A 17,976-nucleotide genomic window follows, 5' to 3' on the forward strand; every position below is an offset into this window, starting at 1 on the left:
GCTACTTACCAGTGTTTACTGACGCATCAAAAAGTGATCCCACAAAGTGTGTTGGAGCCGCAGTGGTGATTCCAAAATATAACATTGTCTTGATGTTTAAGTGCCCTCCAGAATCATCAATTTTTACAGGCGAGGCTGTTGCCATCTTAGAAGCTGTAACGTATGCTGACTCTCACAATATAACAAAAATGATAATATTTACAGATAGCAGGAGTTGTCTGCAAGCTATTATGGGCAATCAGTTTAAAATGAAGACAAAATTTCCCTTAATACTTCAGATCAAAACCTTATTAAGAAAATGTGACTTAAAGGGGTTAAAAATAGTACTCGGGTGGATCCCAGGCCATTGTGGTATTGCTGGAAATGAGTCTGCAGACTTATGGGCAAGGCAAGCTATTGAGATGGGATCACCAGGTCACGACAAGATATACAGCTCTGACCTTCTGAGCCATGCACAGACTGATCTGTTTAACACGTGGCAAAATCTCTGGGATTCTTCCAGATTGGAGGTAGGAAAGCATTATGGCCACATTCAACCCAACATTCCCCGTAAACCATGGTTTTTTAAATTCCGAGCTTATCCTAAATGGGCCACGTCTACAATCTGTCGATTACGTTTAGGACCAGTTTGTACGCCAGTATTTCTTGCTAAGATACGGGTCCGGGATACCTCACTGTGCGAATGCGGGTTCGATGAAGGCACCGTAGATCACATTTTCTTTTCTTGTCCGAGATTCAATTACTCTTTGTATGATGTGCTACCTGAAAATATTCCACGACCTATAAATTTCTACTCACTTCTCACTCTAATGGACCCGCCTCTAACTTCTATTCTTATTAAGTATATACAGGAGCATGATATAAAACTTTAATTTTTACTCTTACTATATTTCTATCTATCTATATATTTTAATTTCTATGTTTTTTCCTCCATTTCATCCGCTATGTTGCTTGCCTTAACAATCTGTCATCCGCTTTCCGCTCTTTTTACTAATGTTGGTATTATGTCAAATGTGTCATGTCATGTGTTTGTCTGTGTTGTCCATAATATTTGTTTGTTTTAGGTTCCCAGTCTATCCTTCCACAAAAATCAAAATTAAACCGAACATTTTCTGCTCACATAAGTCAAAAGTCCACACCTCGACATTGGCAGAATCCACCTTGCTAAATTAGCGAGGAGTAAAAGCCATTTATGGAAAAAAAAAAAAAAAAAAAATGTTCTTTGATTCCTCCGCTATTTCATTCAATGTCTATTTAATTTACAGTCAGTACATTTTTTAAGATTGTACTTCTACGACTTTTTACAAATATAGCTCGCAATGGACCCCAATGGTTACAGAAAGTGTGTTAAATGCGGAACAACACGTAATCAAGATAATACAATTACAATGCACCGTTTCCCTTTCCCGGGAACAAATAATATTTTAAAGTAAGAAAACCACTTTTATTCGGTCTTAGTTTCCTAATGCATAATTTAGAATATCTTTAGAATAACGTAAAAGTGGTCAACAATTTTTGTATGAATACTTTATCTTAATCAACAATTGTTAGGTATCGTAAAATGTAATGTCTATTTGTAGGGCAATGGCGTGGGCTTCGTATTGCTGGCCTGATCAAGACTGCTCTTCCGTAAAGGATCTGACCTCGCTCTTTTATAAGCACAAAGTTATATGTAGCAGACATTTTCAAGATACCATGTTTATTGATGATTCCAAGAAACGTCTCTCCAGATATGCAGTCCCGGGAACAAAGGAATTTGTAACCAATATTTTGCAATCATTAAAGACCAAAATATCAGTAGCTTCAATAGTACAACAGGTAATCAAATAGGTGTGAATCATTAGCCGGGTCCACACAGAGCGAGCATATGTGCGAGGCAATTTCCTCACGCACAATACGGCTTCGGGCGAGGAAGGCGCGTGCCGGCTGGCCATATTGTGCGTGAGGAAATTGCCTCACGCATATGCTTGCTCTGCGTGGACCTGGCTAATTTCAATAAGCTGGTCCAGGCAGAATAAGTTGCCTCACAACCGAATTGCCGCTTCGCAAAAAAAGCGACTATGGAGTGAGCGCCTGACGGGTTGCTAGCAGTAAATGCATTAATATTAACCCTTATCCAGATTTTCACACTGACATAATATTGTCCACCAATTGCATGCAATTCGCGATACATTGTAGTATTTGATTGACTGATTGAATTCTTTGATCCTAGTTAGCTAGCAATTATCTAAAATTGCATGCCATTTATTACAACATTTGTAGACGCCTCATCTTAATTCACATTTCAGGTTCACTTGTCACTCGATCATTCTGTGGCTGGTTGTACAACAGGTCTTCAGTCTTGTAAGTATTTATTCTTTTTATTAGATAGTGAAATTTCAATCATTTAAATTACAACAAATCTACAAAATTGCATTTAGCAGTTTACAGATCAATTTTACGTATTTTAGAAACTTTTAAGTGATAAACTATTTTATTTAGAAACTTACAATAAGTTTACAAAAGTATTACATATTTGTGAGAAAAGGATTATTTCATCTAAAAGAAGTCAAGTTTCTGGAACTGGAATACTCAAGTCTCTCAAAAATTCTGGTAAGTATACTTTTGTAAATATTTATTTATATAATATTATTTTATGTAATTTCCTTTCCTACCAAAAATATTTGTAAAGTTTTTTTTTAAGGTGGATATATTTAGGAGACAGTTTCCCTAACAATAACACCAACATAACACTTGTCCTTATAAGTTTCAGAATGATTCACAAGGGTGTCAAATAATGAAACTGGAATTTTATGAATGTATGAAGACCAACATGGAGTAAGTAATGTATTTTGTGGTTACTAAACAGGCCGGGAAATAGAGTAGCCCATATTTGTCAGCACCTAGCCCATGATCTACTAATACTCAAGACAAGGTAAGGTAAATAATTAAACAGCTATTCTGTGTGCCTGGTGGGGAAAAAATTTGCATGATACTTTAAATCAAAGAGAATTTGAAATAGAGATGGACTGTCAAAGAAAATTTTGTCATCACAGTAAATTTACTGCCATCTTTAGACACATGATTATTCTTTCACTGATATGTGTTAAATTTGTTATATATCTAAAAGTGGCACTATCTTACTGGGCATAACCAAAAGGTTGTGGAAATTAAACATATCAGTGAAAGGATAAGGATCAAAGTCAAATGGCGTTCTAACAGTTTTTGTCATGTGTCGAAAGATGGCAGTAAAATTACTGTGGCTACAAAGATTTCTTCGACAATCCACCTCTATTTAAAATTATCTTTGCTTTAATTATTCTTACTAGTCCCCGCGCACAGCTGGGAATGAATGTAGCCCCCTGTCACGTGGGACGGTATTTTAGGAACACAAAATATTTGGTGGGGTTTTTGTATTAGCTAATTTAACCTGAACCTGAACCTGCTGAATTGAACCTGATGACCTTTTAAAAGGGCAACCCTGCTTATGAAGCCAATGGTCCTGGGTTCGAATCCCGGTAAGGGCATTTATTTCTGTGATGAGCGTAGATATTTGTTCCTGAGTCATGGATGTTTTCTATGTATTTAAGTATTTGTATATTATGTATATTGTTGTCCGAGTACCCGCAACACAAGCTTTCTTGGCTTACCGTCGGACTTCTCATATCTCTCGTACTTGCCATAAGGTCGAGATTTACTTGCATCTTTATACGGATAACCTGACAAGGCGTCCTCATGGCAAGCGACAAAATGAGACGTTTTGCCGGCCGCGGTCACAATTTGAATACATTACATTGCCGTATTTGATCGGTCAGCTGAATTGTATGTAACCTCAATAGAGTCAGAACAAGTCTACAACGATTTTGATAGTACAAGCAGTGCAACTGTTATTTTTAACGTCAAACTTCTATAAAATGATGACGTATAAATAACACTTGCACTGCGTGTGCTATTAAAATCGTTGCAGACTTGTCTTGGTCAAAGTCTAGTCCGCTATGTTAACTCGCATGCGACTTCGCGCGTCTAAAGGCCTGCGCAAACTGCACCGAGATTGGTCTCAGAACATTCAAATTTATATCTTATTGTAATTCAAATAGGAAAAATTATACATTGATAAATTTAATGTAATATGCCCTGCACTCCGCAGGTTTGTGCAGGCCTTAAATGAGTCCATAAGATTAGGAACTACGGGTTATTCCCACTAGTTACCACCAAGTTGTTACCAGTGGTAACTACTGGGATTTTTTTTCCCACCTTTTACCACTGGTAACTACTGGAGAAAAAAATCCCACTAGTTACCACCAACTTGGTTTGGTGGTAACTACTGGGATTTTTTTTCCCAGTAGTTACCACCAAAATTTGGTTAGCATTCAATACTAATAAAAACAGTATAAATATAGAGTTCCTTTATCAATCATTAATTAAATAAGATAAATGCTCTCATACTCTCGAGGCTGATGGCAAAAAGGAAAAAAATATATAATCTAATAGTTAATATAATGTAATAATTCCAAATAAAACAATTTAAAATATTTATTATACGTTAAAATAAATATTTACGTAATGCAATGCATGTATTTATTATTCGACAATAAAGTCCTTTTCAATAAATTACGTCACAATTACACGAACGAACAAACAAATCAGTCAAAAACCGATTTCTTTTATTACTTTTAAGGCAGTTTACTGAAACAGTTATCGACTTATAATGAAACGAATAACTAATTAACTTATAATTAATTCGACGTTTAATTAATTATTGATTAAAAAACTCTATATTTATACTGTTTTATTAGTATTGAATGCAGAATGGGGTGTAGGGGGGAGTAGTCACGCGGGTTCAGGTGTGCGGCGCTGAGCCAGCGGGCTCACTCCCTCAAGTCTATCATACGCGTCCCCGTCGTCTATGGCTCTGCCGCCGCAGGCCATGGACGAACCCATCCCACTTGTGGGGTGGGTCGCACACCCTGGTAATGCTGGTGGTCGGTCGGGCGTCGCACGTTCCATCTGCCCCGGACCACCAGTAGCCGAGTATGAAGGCGACGTCATAACCCACGAGGACCTAAAAACCCGAAGGGGGTATGACACACTCTGGAGTTTCCTGTAGAACATGGCTGGCAATTTGGTTTCGATCTAATTGGCAGCTATGCTTTATGGATCTCCCGGTTCCGCTTAGGGAGTAGGTGACCTAGGCGGACTACACTCACCTACCTGCGTTTGTCCTGCGCAGTAGAGCGCCGTCAGCGGGGATGCAGGAGTCCTAGGGGCCGAGGCCCGCAGGGGGTCGGGGTTAGTTATCCCCTGTGGGCCAATATGCCCTTTTTGGTCCGAATTTCCGGCGAAACGGTGGCCCTGCAACTAGCCACTGCAGGGTAATGGACACGCGTCCCGTACGGTCGAGGTGGTACGGTCCGCAGGCGAGGTGTGGGGAGGGGCGTCCTCTGGGAGGATGCCTGGGGCTCGGCCATGCTGACGGGGCAAGGGCGCGTGGAACCACTGGAGGAGATGGGATCGTCTCTTCCAGCCACGTGTCTGCAGCTCCCGATGTCGCGCAGGAGAACCAACTCAACACACCTATACCTCTTGGGTATTCCTGGTGTCCAAAGTGACATCCCCAAAGGTGCGGGCTCCATGGAGGGTGGGAAGCTCGAGAGGTGAAAACAAGCAAAAGGAACAATGGATAAACCAAGATCCCAAACCCCAACACCGGAGGGAGACGGAGCAGCTTCGGCTGTACCGGGAACCTCCACCCAACACACCACACCACAGGGTCAAGGAGCTGTTTCGACAGTTCCTCCCTCCTTAACACGTGCCTACAGGGAGGCACAAGCAACCCTGGCAGGCAACAACACACACGATGGTGGAGCTGTTCCGACAGTTCCGCCACACACCACACCACACAAAACACACACACACCGTGGCGGCGCAGTCTCGACAGTACCGCCATGCAAGGGACAGTCCGCACCAGGTGGGAGAGCCGCCGGGAAACCGAAGGCACGTAAACCTGATGCGTTGACGCCCAAAGCAGCAGGCCCGGTGCTCCAGAGTACTGCGCCTCCACTACCGACACCGGGGACATCCAAGGGTGCCATACCGAAGGGAGGGAAACCCCCCGCCAAGGTAAAGCGCACCCAGCCCCTACTACCAACACCGGGGACATCCACGGGTACCATTCCAACGGGAGGGAAACCCCCCGTATCGGAAAAGCGTACCCGGCCCCTACCTCCAGCACCGGGGACATCCAGGGGTGCTGTTCCAACAGGGGGAAAACCCCCTGTTACGGAGCAGGACCCGGTGATTGAACCGGTGCAGGTGGTGTTGGACCCTATCTCTGCCCAGCTGGAGGCTGGCTGGACCGTACACGAGTCCAGGAAGGCGCGGAAGCGAAAGCCCGGTAAACGGGCTGAACTTCCTGTGCCCCCGCCTCCACCTGTTACAGCCGCGGCTAAGCCGCACAAGCGTAACAGGAAGCAACGGCAGAGATACAGAAGGGCCCAAGCGGCCCTGAACAACACCGCCCCGGAGCCCCAACAAGGCGCCCCTGGAAAGGATGGGGAGCGGGCAGCAGCTGGCCCACCAGCAGCAAACCGCGCCCCCCTCCAGGGGAAAGGGGCGAAAGGAACCAGGGCCGAGGGTGGGAGTAACCAAGGGGCCCGGTCGTCTGCCAAGAGGGCTCGTCTTGACGAGACCATATCCCCCAGGGGCGAGCCTAAGAGGCAGAAGACTGGACCGCGAGGTGAAACCCCCCATGCCGACTATGCGGAGGCTGCAAAGGCGGACCTACTGATGGCAGTGACCACTGCCACCTCGGGACACCTGAGCCCGCAACAGTCGGAGGAGGTCCAGAGGCAACTGCTAGCCCTGCTCTCACAGGAGGCAAAGCAGCCGACCGAAAGCCTTCCCGCGGGACCGATCTTCAGGGGCAAGCCTACCTGGGCTAATGGCTCCTTGAGATTGTGGTGCGAGGATCAGGCTACGCTAGCATGGCTCAAGCGCAGCGTGGCCACCATCACCCTCGATAAGGGGGAGAAGGTGGTGGTCAGGCGCCTCAGCGAGGTGCCAAAGCGAGTACGATGCGGCATCCTGTTCCCGGGCGTCTGGAAGGACTTTGGCGAAGTAGGCCGAGCCCTTCGGTACCAGAACCCGTGGGCGGAAATAGACCGCTGGCTACTCAACCGGCGCGAGGTGCAGGGAACGGAAACGTTCGCTGTCGTCAGCGTGCCGGAGACAGTGGTGCAACCCTTGGTGGACCGCGGGCGCCGACTTGGCTTTATGCTGGGGTCGGTGTACGTGAAGTTCGAGGGGGCACGAGGAAAATTCAGGGAGCAGCCGCCCCCTGTTAGCACTGTCGCCACTGGTGGCGAAGCCGCTGCACCGTCCGAGCCCATGGACACTTCCGGGGCGACGCAGGAACCCATGGACGAAGTCCAGGTGCCTGAGTCGCAAGCTCCAGCGCAACCTCCCTCCGTCTCCGAGGAGAACGAAGAAGAACTTCTTCGTGACTCCTCGGAGAGTGAGGGGGAATGCGCGCAGGGGCTAGGGAAGTTGGCCATCGACAAGGAGGAGGAGGAGCCGATGTCGGCGGAGGAGGGTGATCCTTGTGAAGGAACTCCCTTCGCCCATTGGTAAATTCCTCCAAGCCAACCTCCACCACAGCGAAACGGCGACGGCGCAGATCCGGAAGTGGTTGGAGGACAACACAACAGCCGTAATTCTGATCCAGGAGCCGTGGGTCAGAAGGGGCTCTGTCTGCGGACTCCGCAACTTAGGAGGTAAGCTAACAGTCTACTCGGGCCCGGACAACCCCCGGGCTTGCATCTACACAACCAATAACATACATGCGCAACCTCTAACGAGCTTCTGTTCCAGAGACCTGTGCGCTATAAAACTGCACGGGGCGCAAGACTCCAGCCTGCAGGAGGTGGTAGTAGCCTCTGTGTATATGCCGGAGGCTGAAGAACCACCACCGCACGACATGGCAAGGCTGGTCAACTACTGCGAAGAGGCAGGGCTCGAGCTCATCGTGGCCACCGACTCGAACGCGCATCACCCCCTATGGGGGATGGAAGCAGGTAACGAGAGAGGTAAGAAGCTCGTCGAGTACCTATTCACTACAAACCTCAACCTCCTTAACACAGGTTCAGAACCGACATTTGTAAACAGACGCAGCAGGACAATCATTGACCTGACCCTAGCAACCGAAAAAGCATCGAGACTAATCTCGGGCTGGCATGTATCGAAGGAGGTATCGTGCTCAGACCACAAGTGGATTCGATTTGACATTCAGGTAGAAACACAAGCAGCAGTGCCCAGGCGGAACCCACGCAAGATGAATCGTGACCTTTACACGGTGCGATTGTCTACAACATTGAAACAGCTGGAGGGTCCCCCTAGAATAGAAGGCACAGCGGGCATAGAGGAACAGGTAAGCATTCTCACGAGCACCATTCTGGATTGCTACCATCAAGCATGCCCCTTATCGACCCCACCGACCAGAAGCAGAGGGAAAAACAACTGGTGGGGACCTGAGCTGGAGAGACTCAGGGGCAAGATGAGGAGGCAACTGAACAGAGCTATGAACACAGGCGCTGACGAGGACTGGGACAACTATAAGTCCACCAAGGCCAAGTACAAAAAACGTCTCAGGTACAGAAGCACAAACTCTTGGCGCAAATTCTGTACAGACATCGAGACCACCACGCAGGCCAACAGGGTAAGGAAGGTCCTCTCTACCAACTCGACCATAACCTTAGGATCCCTGCGTAAGCCAGACAACTCTCTCACAAACTCACCGGAGGAGGCGGAACGGGTCCTAGTGCAAACGCACTTCCCGGACTGCGTGATATCGCACCCAGTAAGTTGGAACGAGATGGAGACAACCACCCCGACGGAAGGCGAGTGGCTACAGACATATGAGGTAATCAGCCCGCAGCGCACGCAGTGGGCCCTAAACAGCTTTGACTCCTTCAAATCTCCAGGTATGGATGGGATCTTCCCTGCGCTTCTTAAATGGGGCGGGAAGCATCTCACTCTGAAGCTGACCATCGTTCTGCGCGCCTGTCTGGCACACAGATACGTGCCGAAGCAATGGAGGGAGGTCAAGGTTATCTTCATACCGAAACCAGGTAAAAGCGACTACTCGGACCCCAAATCCTTCAGGCCCATCAGTCTGACCTCTTTCATGCTGAAAACATTAGAGAGGTTGTGTGACAGGTACCTTAGGGAGAGGGTGCTAATTAATGTGCCCTTGCATCCAAACCAACATGCCTATAGCCCTGGCAAATCTACAGAATCGGCACTTCATGCAGTGGTAAGTAAGATTGAGGTGGCGATCAAGAACAGATCCATGTGCTTAGGAACCTTCATAGACATAGAAGGGGCTTTCGACAGGACCAGGTTCAGCAGCATTACAGCAGCACTGGTAAGACATGGCGCGAATGCAGTTATGACAGAATGGATAAACAACATGTTGAGCCAGCGAACCATCAAACTCGGGACGGGCGAAACACAACAAGCATTAGTGGCAAAAGGATGCCCCCAAGGAGGAGTCCTATCACCACTACTATGGAACCTGGTGGTGAATGACCTGATCACCACACTAAACAACAATCACTATTACACAATCGGCTACGCTGACGATATAGTGATACTGACGAGCGGCAATCATTCAGGTACGGTATGCGATGTTACCCGCTCTGCACTAGCCATCGTGGAGCGCTGGTGTATTAACAACGAACTCTCAGTCAATCCCAACAAAACTGAGCTGGTTATGTTCACCAACAAACGCAACTTGGGAAACTTCTGCCTTCCCAAACTGTTCAACACTGAACTCCAACTATCTGCAGAGGTAAAGTATTTAGGGGTAATACTTGACAGCAAATTGAATTGGAGTAATCACTTAAACGGCAAAATTGACAAAGCCACGGTCGTATTCTGGCAATGTCGTAGAATGGTGGGTAGAACCTGGGGGCTAACCCCCAAGATCACTCTATGGCTTTACCAGGCAGTCATACGACCAATAATAAGCTACGGTGCAATAGTTTGGTGGCCACGCACCAAACTATCCACAGTTGAAGCTAAACTACAACGACTCCAGAGGTTGGCCTGTTTGGCGACTACGGGCTGCATGAGGACAACACCAACCGCGGCCCTGGAAGCTTTACTGGGCCTGCCGCCGCTGCACCTCTTTATACAACAGGAAGCGCTAGCTTCGGCGGTACGTCTCAAAAAATCGAATCTCTGGAGACCACCCAGGGTACCACACACCGAGATCCTCTACGAGGCGATAGGTAAGGAACCGCTAATAGAAGCGGTGACTGACAGGATACCCAGGCAATACATCTTCGACAAGAAATACAAGATACAGTTACACGAAGAACCTCGTGAAGGACTTAACCCGAGAGAGCTGAGAATCTTCACGGATGGATCAAAGACAAGGTCAGGCACTGGCGCGGGAGTATTCTCAGAGGACCTAAACATACATATCTCAACACCACTAGGCGCCCACAACACAGTCTTCCAGGCGGAATGTATGGGCATCATAATGGCAGCACACGCAATCGTCTCAAGGAAAGTAGAGGACTACCCCATCCGCATACTCTCCGACAGTCGGTCAGTACTGCAAGCTCTGCAAAGTTATACTTTGACCTCAGGGCTAATCTACGAATGCCACAAGGCTCTGTCAGAGGTAAGCACCACCACCAGCGTAACTCTGCAGTGGATTAAGGGACACAGCAACTCGCGAGGGAACGATGCAGCCGACATATTGGCGAGAGGTGGCTCGGAACTGAGGGTGGCAGGACCGGAGCCAATCATACCTCTGCCTTATGCCTGGCTCCGGAACATGCTGAGACGCAACACCAAGGTAAAACACCAACAGTACTGGTCTAACCTAGGCACGTGCAGGCAGGCGAAGGAGGCCCTCCCGACAATCGACCCCGGTTTGTCGAGGAGGCTGAGACAGCTGAAGAGGCCACAGCTCCGGCTTTTGACTGGGGCCATAACCGGCCACGCCCCACTAAACAAACACCTATTAACCCTACGTGTTACAGATAGCCCCCTCTGCAGAGCGTGCATGGAGGAGGAGGAGACAGCCGCCCACGTCATTCTTGAATGCCCAGGGGTGGCAGAATACCGGGCACAATACCTCGGTTCCCCGGGGTCTCTCCCAGAAGTCGTCGGCAACATCAAGGGTCTGCTAGGCTTCCTGGTAGAGTTGGGTTGGCAGGAGTAGTGCCGTCAACCCACCATCACGCAAAATAGGCGCGAATTGCGACGTCGAGTTGCGGAAACCCAGCCCGCGAATACGAATAACGAATAACGAATAGTATTGAATGCTAACCAAATTTTGGTGGTAACTACTGGGAAAAAAATTCCCAGTAGTGACCACTGGTAACAACTTGGTGGTAACTAGTGGGATTAACCCGGAACTCCTGTTAAGGGTACAATACAAAAAAAATGATAAATTTCTAACGTTTATTTCAGTCTTTCCTTCGCGATTTACTGCGATTCGTCCAGTTTCTTATATCTAATGAGGTAAGGCGCTGCAGCCGCACCACGGCTGGAACAAACGACAGATTTCATAAAACATATGTGAAGGTACCCTATAAAGTAAATATAATCTATAAAGGATGCTAAGCGGGGACAATTTCTTACATTGACCCGTCATTTCCTATTTCTATCTAACGCGCGTAATTATATTCTCTGGCAGAAAAATAGTATGCACACCACGGGAGGAACCGTAGGACATTCCATCCCGCGTGTTTGCCACCCTCGCCTTCGGCTCGGGTACCAATTATGCACACGGCACGCAATTTCCTACTTTTCCTCCCTTGAGACACAAATAACTATGCCGTCCCGGGCACAGTGGCATTGACCACCACATCATTAGGCGGGTCCACACATAGCGAGGATACGCGCGAGGCAATTTCCTCACGCACAAACCGGCCAGTGTAGACGTGCCTCGGCCGAGGCGGCGCGCTCAGGCGAGAAAAACGCGCACGGCGCTTCGGCCGAGGCACGTCTACACTGGCCGGTTTGTGCGTGAGGAAATTGTCTCGATATGCTCGATCTGTGTCGCCTATTGGCAATATTTTTTTTTTTCTTATGGTAGAAGAGGCAAACGAGCAGACGGATCACCTTATGGGAAAAGATTACCGCCACCTGCAACACCAAAGGGGTTGTAAGCGCGTTGCCGGCCTTTAAGATGGTAGTACGCTCTTTTCTTCGATATATAGGAACAGGCGGGTCAATTGTCGAAATTTTGCGTGTTTAGCGTCCTTACTTTAGTATAAGTATTTTTATCAAACATGCGTCGAAATATTGTTAATAAGGTAGTAATGATAGGATGCGAAATATATTTAGATATTACGAACGAACCTAAAAATAATCCACGCATGTTTGACAAATATACTGATATTTGGGATCAACTTCATTTGTAAAATCAAGGTATTAAATGTGTCAAAGTCCATAAGGACGAGATTTGCTTGTATCTTTATACAAATAACTTGCCAATGCGTCCTTATGGCAAGCGACAAAGCGGAACTTTTGCTTGGAAACGAGACAAATATCGGCATGGAATAATAATTATGTATACACAACCTTAATGTACGGGCATTTTTGTTCCTATGTTTGTACAGTCAGCGTCAAATACTTCGTAGCAGTCAAAGTAGCCAAATAGTTCGGTACACCATATATTTAGTATGGTGTACCGAACTATTTGGCCACTTTGACTGCTACGAAGTATTTGACGCTGACTGTACATATGTCCATAAGACCACAGTCTTAAGTTGATGTCCATCGAAAAATACTGACCAAGGCTTGCGTTTACTTAGCTTTACTCCGTCCAGTGGCGCGCTCATTATGGGGATTGGGTTTTCTAATTATTATTATAAACCAATTCATTTCTGTATGTTAAAGTTGCTGTCGTATTTATTCCCCAATTTTTGATACATGTGATATAGTTTTATATTACTTGCTTCCGACTTCATCACCTAAACGAGAAAAAGTGGACACCATTTACCGTATAGGTGATAAAGCCAAAAAATAAGCAAAAAAAATGTGACTAAGACCAAAAAATATTAGGGAATCAATGCCTCGATGCTTTGGTCAGTAGTTATCTCGAAAAGTAGGTACTATCGGGGACATTCGCGGTGAACCACCTTAAGGGCGAAAATCTTTTAAAGGCTTGCAGGCGCTGAGGCGATAACACAAAACATAACCAATAATATGGTACTTAATAAATTAATAGTTTAAAAAACACGCTTTCCCTTCGTCAAAGTTATTAAATTAAGCGGTACGTTTGGGCAATATGGATTTCGCGGCCAAGCTGTTCTGTTTGCTCGGGATATATTTGAGATAACTGAAAAACTTCCAAGTCAATATATAACTATCTTCGTAGTATTTGCAAACTAAGATAAGAAATCCTAAATGCATCCTAATTGCTTATCTTTAGGCGAAGTTTAGCCTAAACAACAACTAAAATACTGTCCTTACTACCTATTGCTTGTCTCATTACCTGATTTTACCCTTTTCATTATTAAGATAAAGAATTCTAAATGCATCGTAATTGGTTAGGCTCTGGAAGGCGGAGTATAGCTCGCTCGTAAAGAGGCAAAATTTTTCTGAACTGGTTCACCGCGAATGTCCCCGATAATGCCTAAATTAAAAGATCCGCAAATTATATATGTATAGGTGCTAGTTAGCCAACATGTAAGGGTTATTCCCACTAGTTACCACCAAGTTTTTACCAGTGGTAACCACTGGGAATTTTTTCCCACCTTTTACCACTGGTAACTACTGGGAAAAAAATCTCACTAGTTACCACCAAACACCACCAACTCGGTTTGGTGGTAACTACTGGGATTTCTTTTTTTTCGTTACCACCAAAAATTTGTTAGAGTTCAATACTAATAAAAACAGTAGAAATAGCAAAGTATAAATAAAGAGTGCTTTAATAAATAGTTATAAGTCGATTAGTGTTTCAGTTAACTGCTTTAAAAGTGATCAAAAATTTTAAAACCGGTGCAAGTGCATAAAATTAAAAGTTAAAGAGAAAGTTTGGTTGAAATTTATCTTATTAATTGTAAATTGAATTAATTGTGACGTTAGCTATGAAATCTGAATCTTTTGTCGAGGGCGCTTACGCCACACTGCGTAGCGCAGCGGTGTATTTATGTAGGAGCATCGCTGATAATGGCGTAAGCGCCATCGACAATAAGGTCCGTTTCAATAAATAACGTCACATTTATACGAACGAACAAACAAACAAATCGGTCAAAGATCGACTATTTTTTATCACTTTTAAGGCAGTTTACTGAAACAGTAATCGACTTATAATTAAACTAATAACAAATTAACTTATAATTGATTCGACTTAATGAATTAATGATTAAAGCACTCTATATTTAGACTGTTTTTATTAGTATTGAACGCTATCCAAATTTTGGTGGTAACTACTGGGAAAAAAATTCCCACTAGTTACCACCAACTTGATTTGGTGATAACTATTGATGGGAAAAAAATCCCAGTAGTTACCACTGGTAACAACTTGGTGGTAACAACCTACATGTAAGAACCGCTTTGCAAAAAGGATTTTTCAACATGTCCAAGAATATTAAACGGCAAGTAAATAAAGTGTGCTTGTCTTATCGCGGCGTGTTTTAATTTCCGTACATATGTAAATCAACTAAACATGGACTCATTGAAACAAGACGCTTACCTTCTGATGTCAGCTTTTGGACTCTTTTTCTTTGATTTCTCACAGTCGCATTTGTTGCATGTCTTGTTCTCCTGCAAACTCCCTCAGCGCTATTTTTCTCATCCATGGAATCTTCGTCTGTTCGGTCTTGTTCATCTATTCTAAAATCTTCATCTAAATCATCGTCGTCTATTTCACTTTCTTTGTCTTTACTAGAATTTTTATCTGATTCTTCATCATCTTTTTCACTTTCATCTGATATATTGCCATCCCGATTTTCTTTATCTAATCTATCTATTCTACTATCTTCCAAATCATCGTTGCCTAATTCACTTTCTATATCTCCAACAAATTCTTCGTCTATTCTATATTCATTCTGGTTTTCTTTACGTAATCTATCTATTTCGTTGTCACTATAGTTTGTGTCCAATATTTCTTCATCCAAAAACTCTACATCGCCATCATCTGAATTTTCGTAGCGCCGGGGTCCTGAAGTAACTTTTAGTCCAGAAAAACCCTTTATGTTTTGTGATACTTGGAGTGGAAACCCTCTGGGATTGATTTGTTGGGTCATAAGAGATGAACTTTTGGGCATGTCACGCTTTAGGAGGGTTGATTTTCTGATTTCGACTTTATTTGTTTTTGATCTTCTGAGAATATTAGGTCCTTTATGTACATTTTGTGGCACCACAAGTTCCGTAGGTGTGCACTTTGAAAGAGTTTCTGACTTTCTGGGATCCCTAGGTTGAATTTTTGGCCCTGTACGATTGCTAGGTGCATCTGGAAGTCTTAGGACAGTTTGTGATATTATGGTCGGTGGAATTCTTTTAAGGGCTTGGTGTTGGACATCGCTAACTTTTGGGCTGGTGGGGTTTAGTTTGTCGCCTGGTCGGATTGTCATTAGCCGATGTCGCTTCAAAGGATGGTGATGACTGACTGTTTCCATGTTGACACGCTGTAAATGAAATGATAAAGAAATATTGGTTAAATCGTTTTTAAACCCAAACTGAATAATGTAGTTTAGATATTCCGAAAAAAATTTTACTTGAAACATAATGGAAAAACCCAATATCATTTGCCGATTCGATTTTGAAATTAAGGAGGAAAATGTAAATTGTGGGCAGCAAACTTCAGTCATTTATTATAATGTTGTTTAGTAGAATTCATGGAACGCATGACACGTAAACATTAATTATTTAGCATACTAAAATCGGTCTTATGTGCCCCGCGCGGCAACCAAAGGCATAATATCTCAAACAATAAAAAAAATTGAGCTACTTTGCAGACACCATACGTGATGTGTTTCCGGTGCTAAGCGTACCTTTTCGGCTCTGACGTCGTGTTGGAGCTCCCTGGCTTCATTATCGGGACCCGCGGCCTCATGATGAAGCTCCTCGGTGCCGGGACTCGTGGTTTCGACTTGAAGCAACACGGCATCAGAGCCTCGCTCTACGGCCTCGAGATAGAACTGCACGGCCTCGGGGTGGGGTTCTACGCCATCGAGATAGAATTGCACGGCCTCGGAGTGGGGTTCCGCGCCCTCGAGAGAGATCTGTACTGCGGGTCGGGGCTCTACGTCCTCGACAGAGGACTGGCCGGCCTCGGAGTGGGAGTCGGCGTCCTCGGGTCCGGGCTCCGCGTGACGCCGCCCCGGCGCGGCGGCGCGCGGCGCGCAGGCCAGCGGGTCCTCACACACAGACAGAGGCTCCTCCGGCTCCAGTTTCACTTCCACCTTCACACTGCAAATATAATACATTTGGTAAAATAAAAGATAGCGCTAAACATCAGTAAAAGATAGCCGAGTTTCAGACTCGAAACTAGTTTATCAAATCAAAAATCATTTATCTGACAGTCATCAAAGGCCCATAGAAGAAGGACCTTTATTTACTTAATTCAAAAGGGTTGTTCCCACTAGTTACCACCAAGTTGTTACCAGTGATAACTACTGAGATTTTTTTCCCACCTTTTACCACTGGTAACTACGGAAAAAAAATCCCACTAGTTACCACCAACTCGGTTACGGTGGGAATAACCCATTCAAAACGGCTTCATGCAGACAATATTGCCAGTCTGTACCCAACCATAATAACTTCTTACTAACAATACTAACCAACTCAGTTAAAAGGTAAAACTTTAGTCTTTGTTCGTAAAGAAAATGTAGAAAAACGTACCAATCAACATCAGTTCCATACAGAGTAAGTAAGTTTTCCTTCTGCAACTGTTCTCGTATGACTAATAAAACTGGCTGCGTTTGACTCTGTTGAAAAAAAAAAAAGATAAGGGAAGTCCGGGAGACGACTCATTCCCATTTGTCCCCGCCGGGCACAGATTGAAATAGGTGCATAAATATGAATTATTTCCAGATAGGAACACATGAGGTGATCATTAATATTGTATAGCGGCGAGGATAAATCTCAATATGTCGTAACTTTTTCCTAAAATAAAAATATTTGAAATATATATACTTTAAGATGGCAGTCGCTTTCGTAAAAATTGTGGCTATTCTTGAGACTAGTTGCCAAACGGACACCATGAGCAGTGGCAAAAATTCGAGATAACGGGAGTGGTCCCATTTGTCAGCACCGGGCATTCCCAATTGTCCCTACCTCATGTATGGCGGCGGGGATCTATGAGAATACACCAAAAGCCGGGATAACACGAGGATAATGATACTTACAAGTGTGGCGCCCTTTGGCGCGCGCAGCACATAATGTATGTTGTGTGGCGATATCTCCGCGCACGTGCCGCACAGCACGCCGCACAAGCACTGCACGCACCAAAACGTGAACCTACACATAACAAATACAGATAATATACTGAAATAGATTGCATATACTTGATATACTAAAGAAAAGCATACATATGACCGTCGAGAAATTGGCACGGGTACCGCCGTGACGAGGTGGTCTAGAGGTCCAGGGTGTTAGGCGCGATAGCTAAAGACGCCGGTTCAAATCCGCCAGTGGAGGACTTAGGATGTATTCCCATTTGTCCTCCTTAGTGGAATACCTACCTTACCTTTACTATGTGGATCAGGACTACTACTCACCCATCAACGACCACTGCACAGTCCACACACCGGTATACGACATCCATGGGAACAACTGCTGCAACAAAGAAAATCCCAAATAAAAACTCTGATTCATATATCTCATAAAAAGAGATTCGCAAGGCTAGATGTCGACGTGTATATCACTTTCTCCGGGGCGCAATTTCTCGATTTTACACGTAATCACAAATTTTTACAAGCCTCAATTAGTTAATTTATGCTTTCTTACAAATAAATTAGTCAAATGGTC

The 17,976-nt window shown here is 45.0% G+C and overlaps 2 protein-coding genes and 1 long non-coding RNA gene across 10 annotated transcripts in view; 1 reads left to right on the forward strand and 2 right to left on the reverse strand.

Moving 5' to 3' along the window:
- Nucleotides 1–11,533, reverse strand: part of LOC133530528 (acyl-CoA Delta(11) desaturase-like) — a 37,280-nt gene extending 25,747 nt beyond the window's left edge. The window contains exon 1 of the mRNA XM_061868468.1: nucleotides 11,453–11,533. The gene's annotated coding sequence lies outside the window, so the exon portion shown is untranslated. The remainder of the gene's footprint in view (nucleotides 1–11,452) is intronic.
- Nucleotides 621–2,903, forward strand: LOC133530742 (uncharacterized). Its single transcript, XR_009801371.1, has 3 exons — nucleotides 621–1,429; nucleotides 1,581–1,818; nucleotides 2,289–2,903. It is a non-coding gene; the product is annotated as an uncharacterized LOC133530742 (long non-coding RNA).
- The window catches only part of LOC133530526 (uncharacterized), a 28,537-nt gene continuing 22,001 nt past the window's right edge, over nucleotides 11,441–17,976 (reverse strand). For 7 of the 8 annotated variants that reach the window (XM_061868454.1, XM_061868461.1, XM_061868460.1 and 4 more), the window contains 6 exons: nucleotides 17,727–17,784; nucleotides 17,355–17,466; nucleotides 16,849–16,934; nucleotides 15,999–16,416; nucleotides 14,699–15,632; nucleotides 11,441–11,539 (listed from right to left, as the gene is read on the reverse strand). In XM_061868454.1, the coding sequence (XP_061724438.1) occupies nucleotides 11,460–11,539; nucleotides 14,699–15,632; nucleotides 15,999–16,416; nucleotides 16,849–16,934; nucleotides 17,355–17,466; nucleotides 17,727–17,784 (1,688 nt within the window). In that variant the 3' untranslated portion in view covers nucleotides 11,441–11,459. The remainder of the gene's footprint in view (nucleotides 11,540–14,698; nucleotides 15,633–15,998; nucleotides 16,417–16,848; nucleotides 16,935–17,354; nucleotides 17,467–17,726; nucleotides 17,785–17,976) is intronic. The other variant, XM_061868459.1, reaches the window with a different exon arrangement.

This window comes from Cydia pomonella, chromosome 23, assembly GCF_033807575.1.
Source record: "Cydia pomonella isolate Wapato2018A chromosome 23, ilCydPomo1, whole genome shotgun sequence".
Lineage (NCBI taxonomy): Eukaryota > Metazoa > Arthropoda > Insecta > Lepidoptera > Tortricidae > Cydia > Cydia pomonella.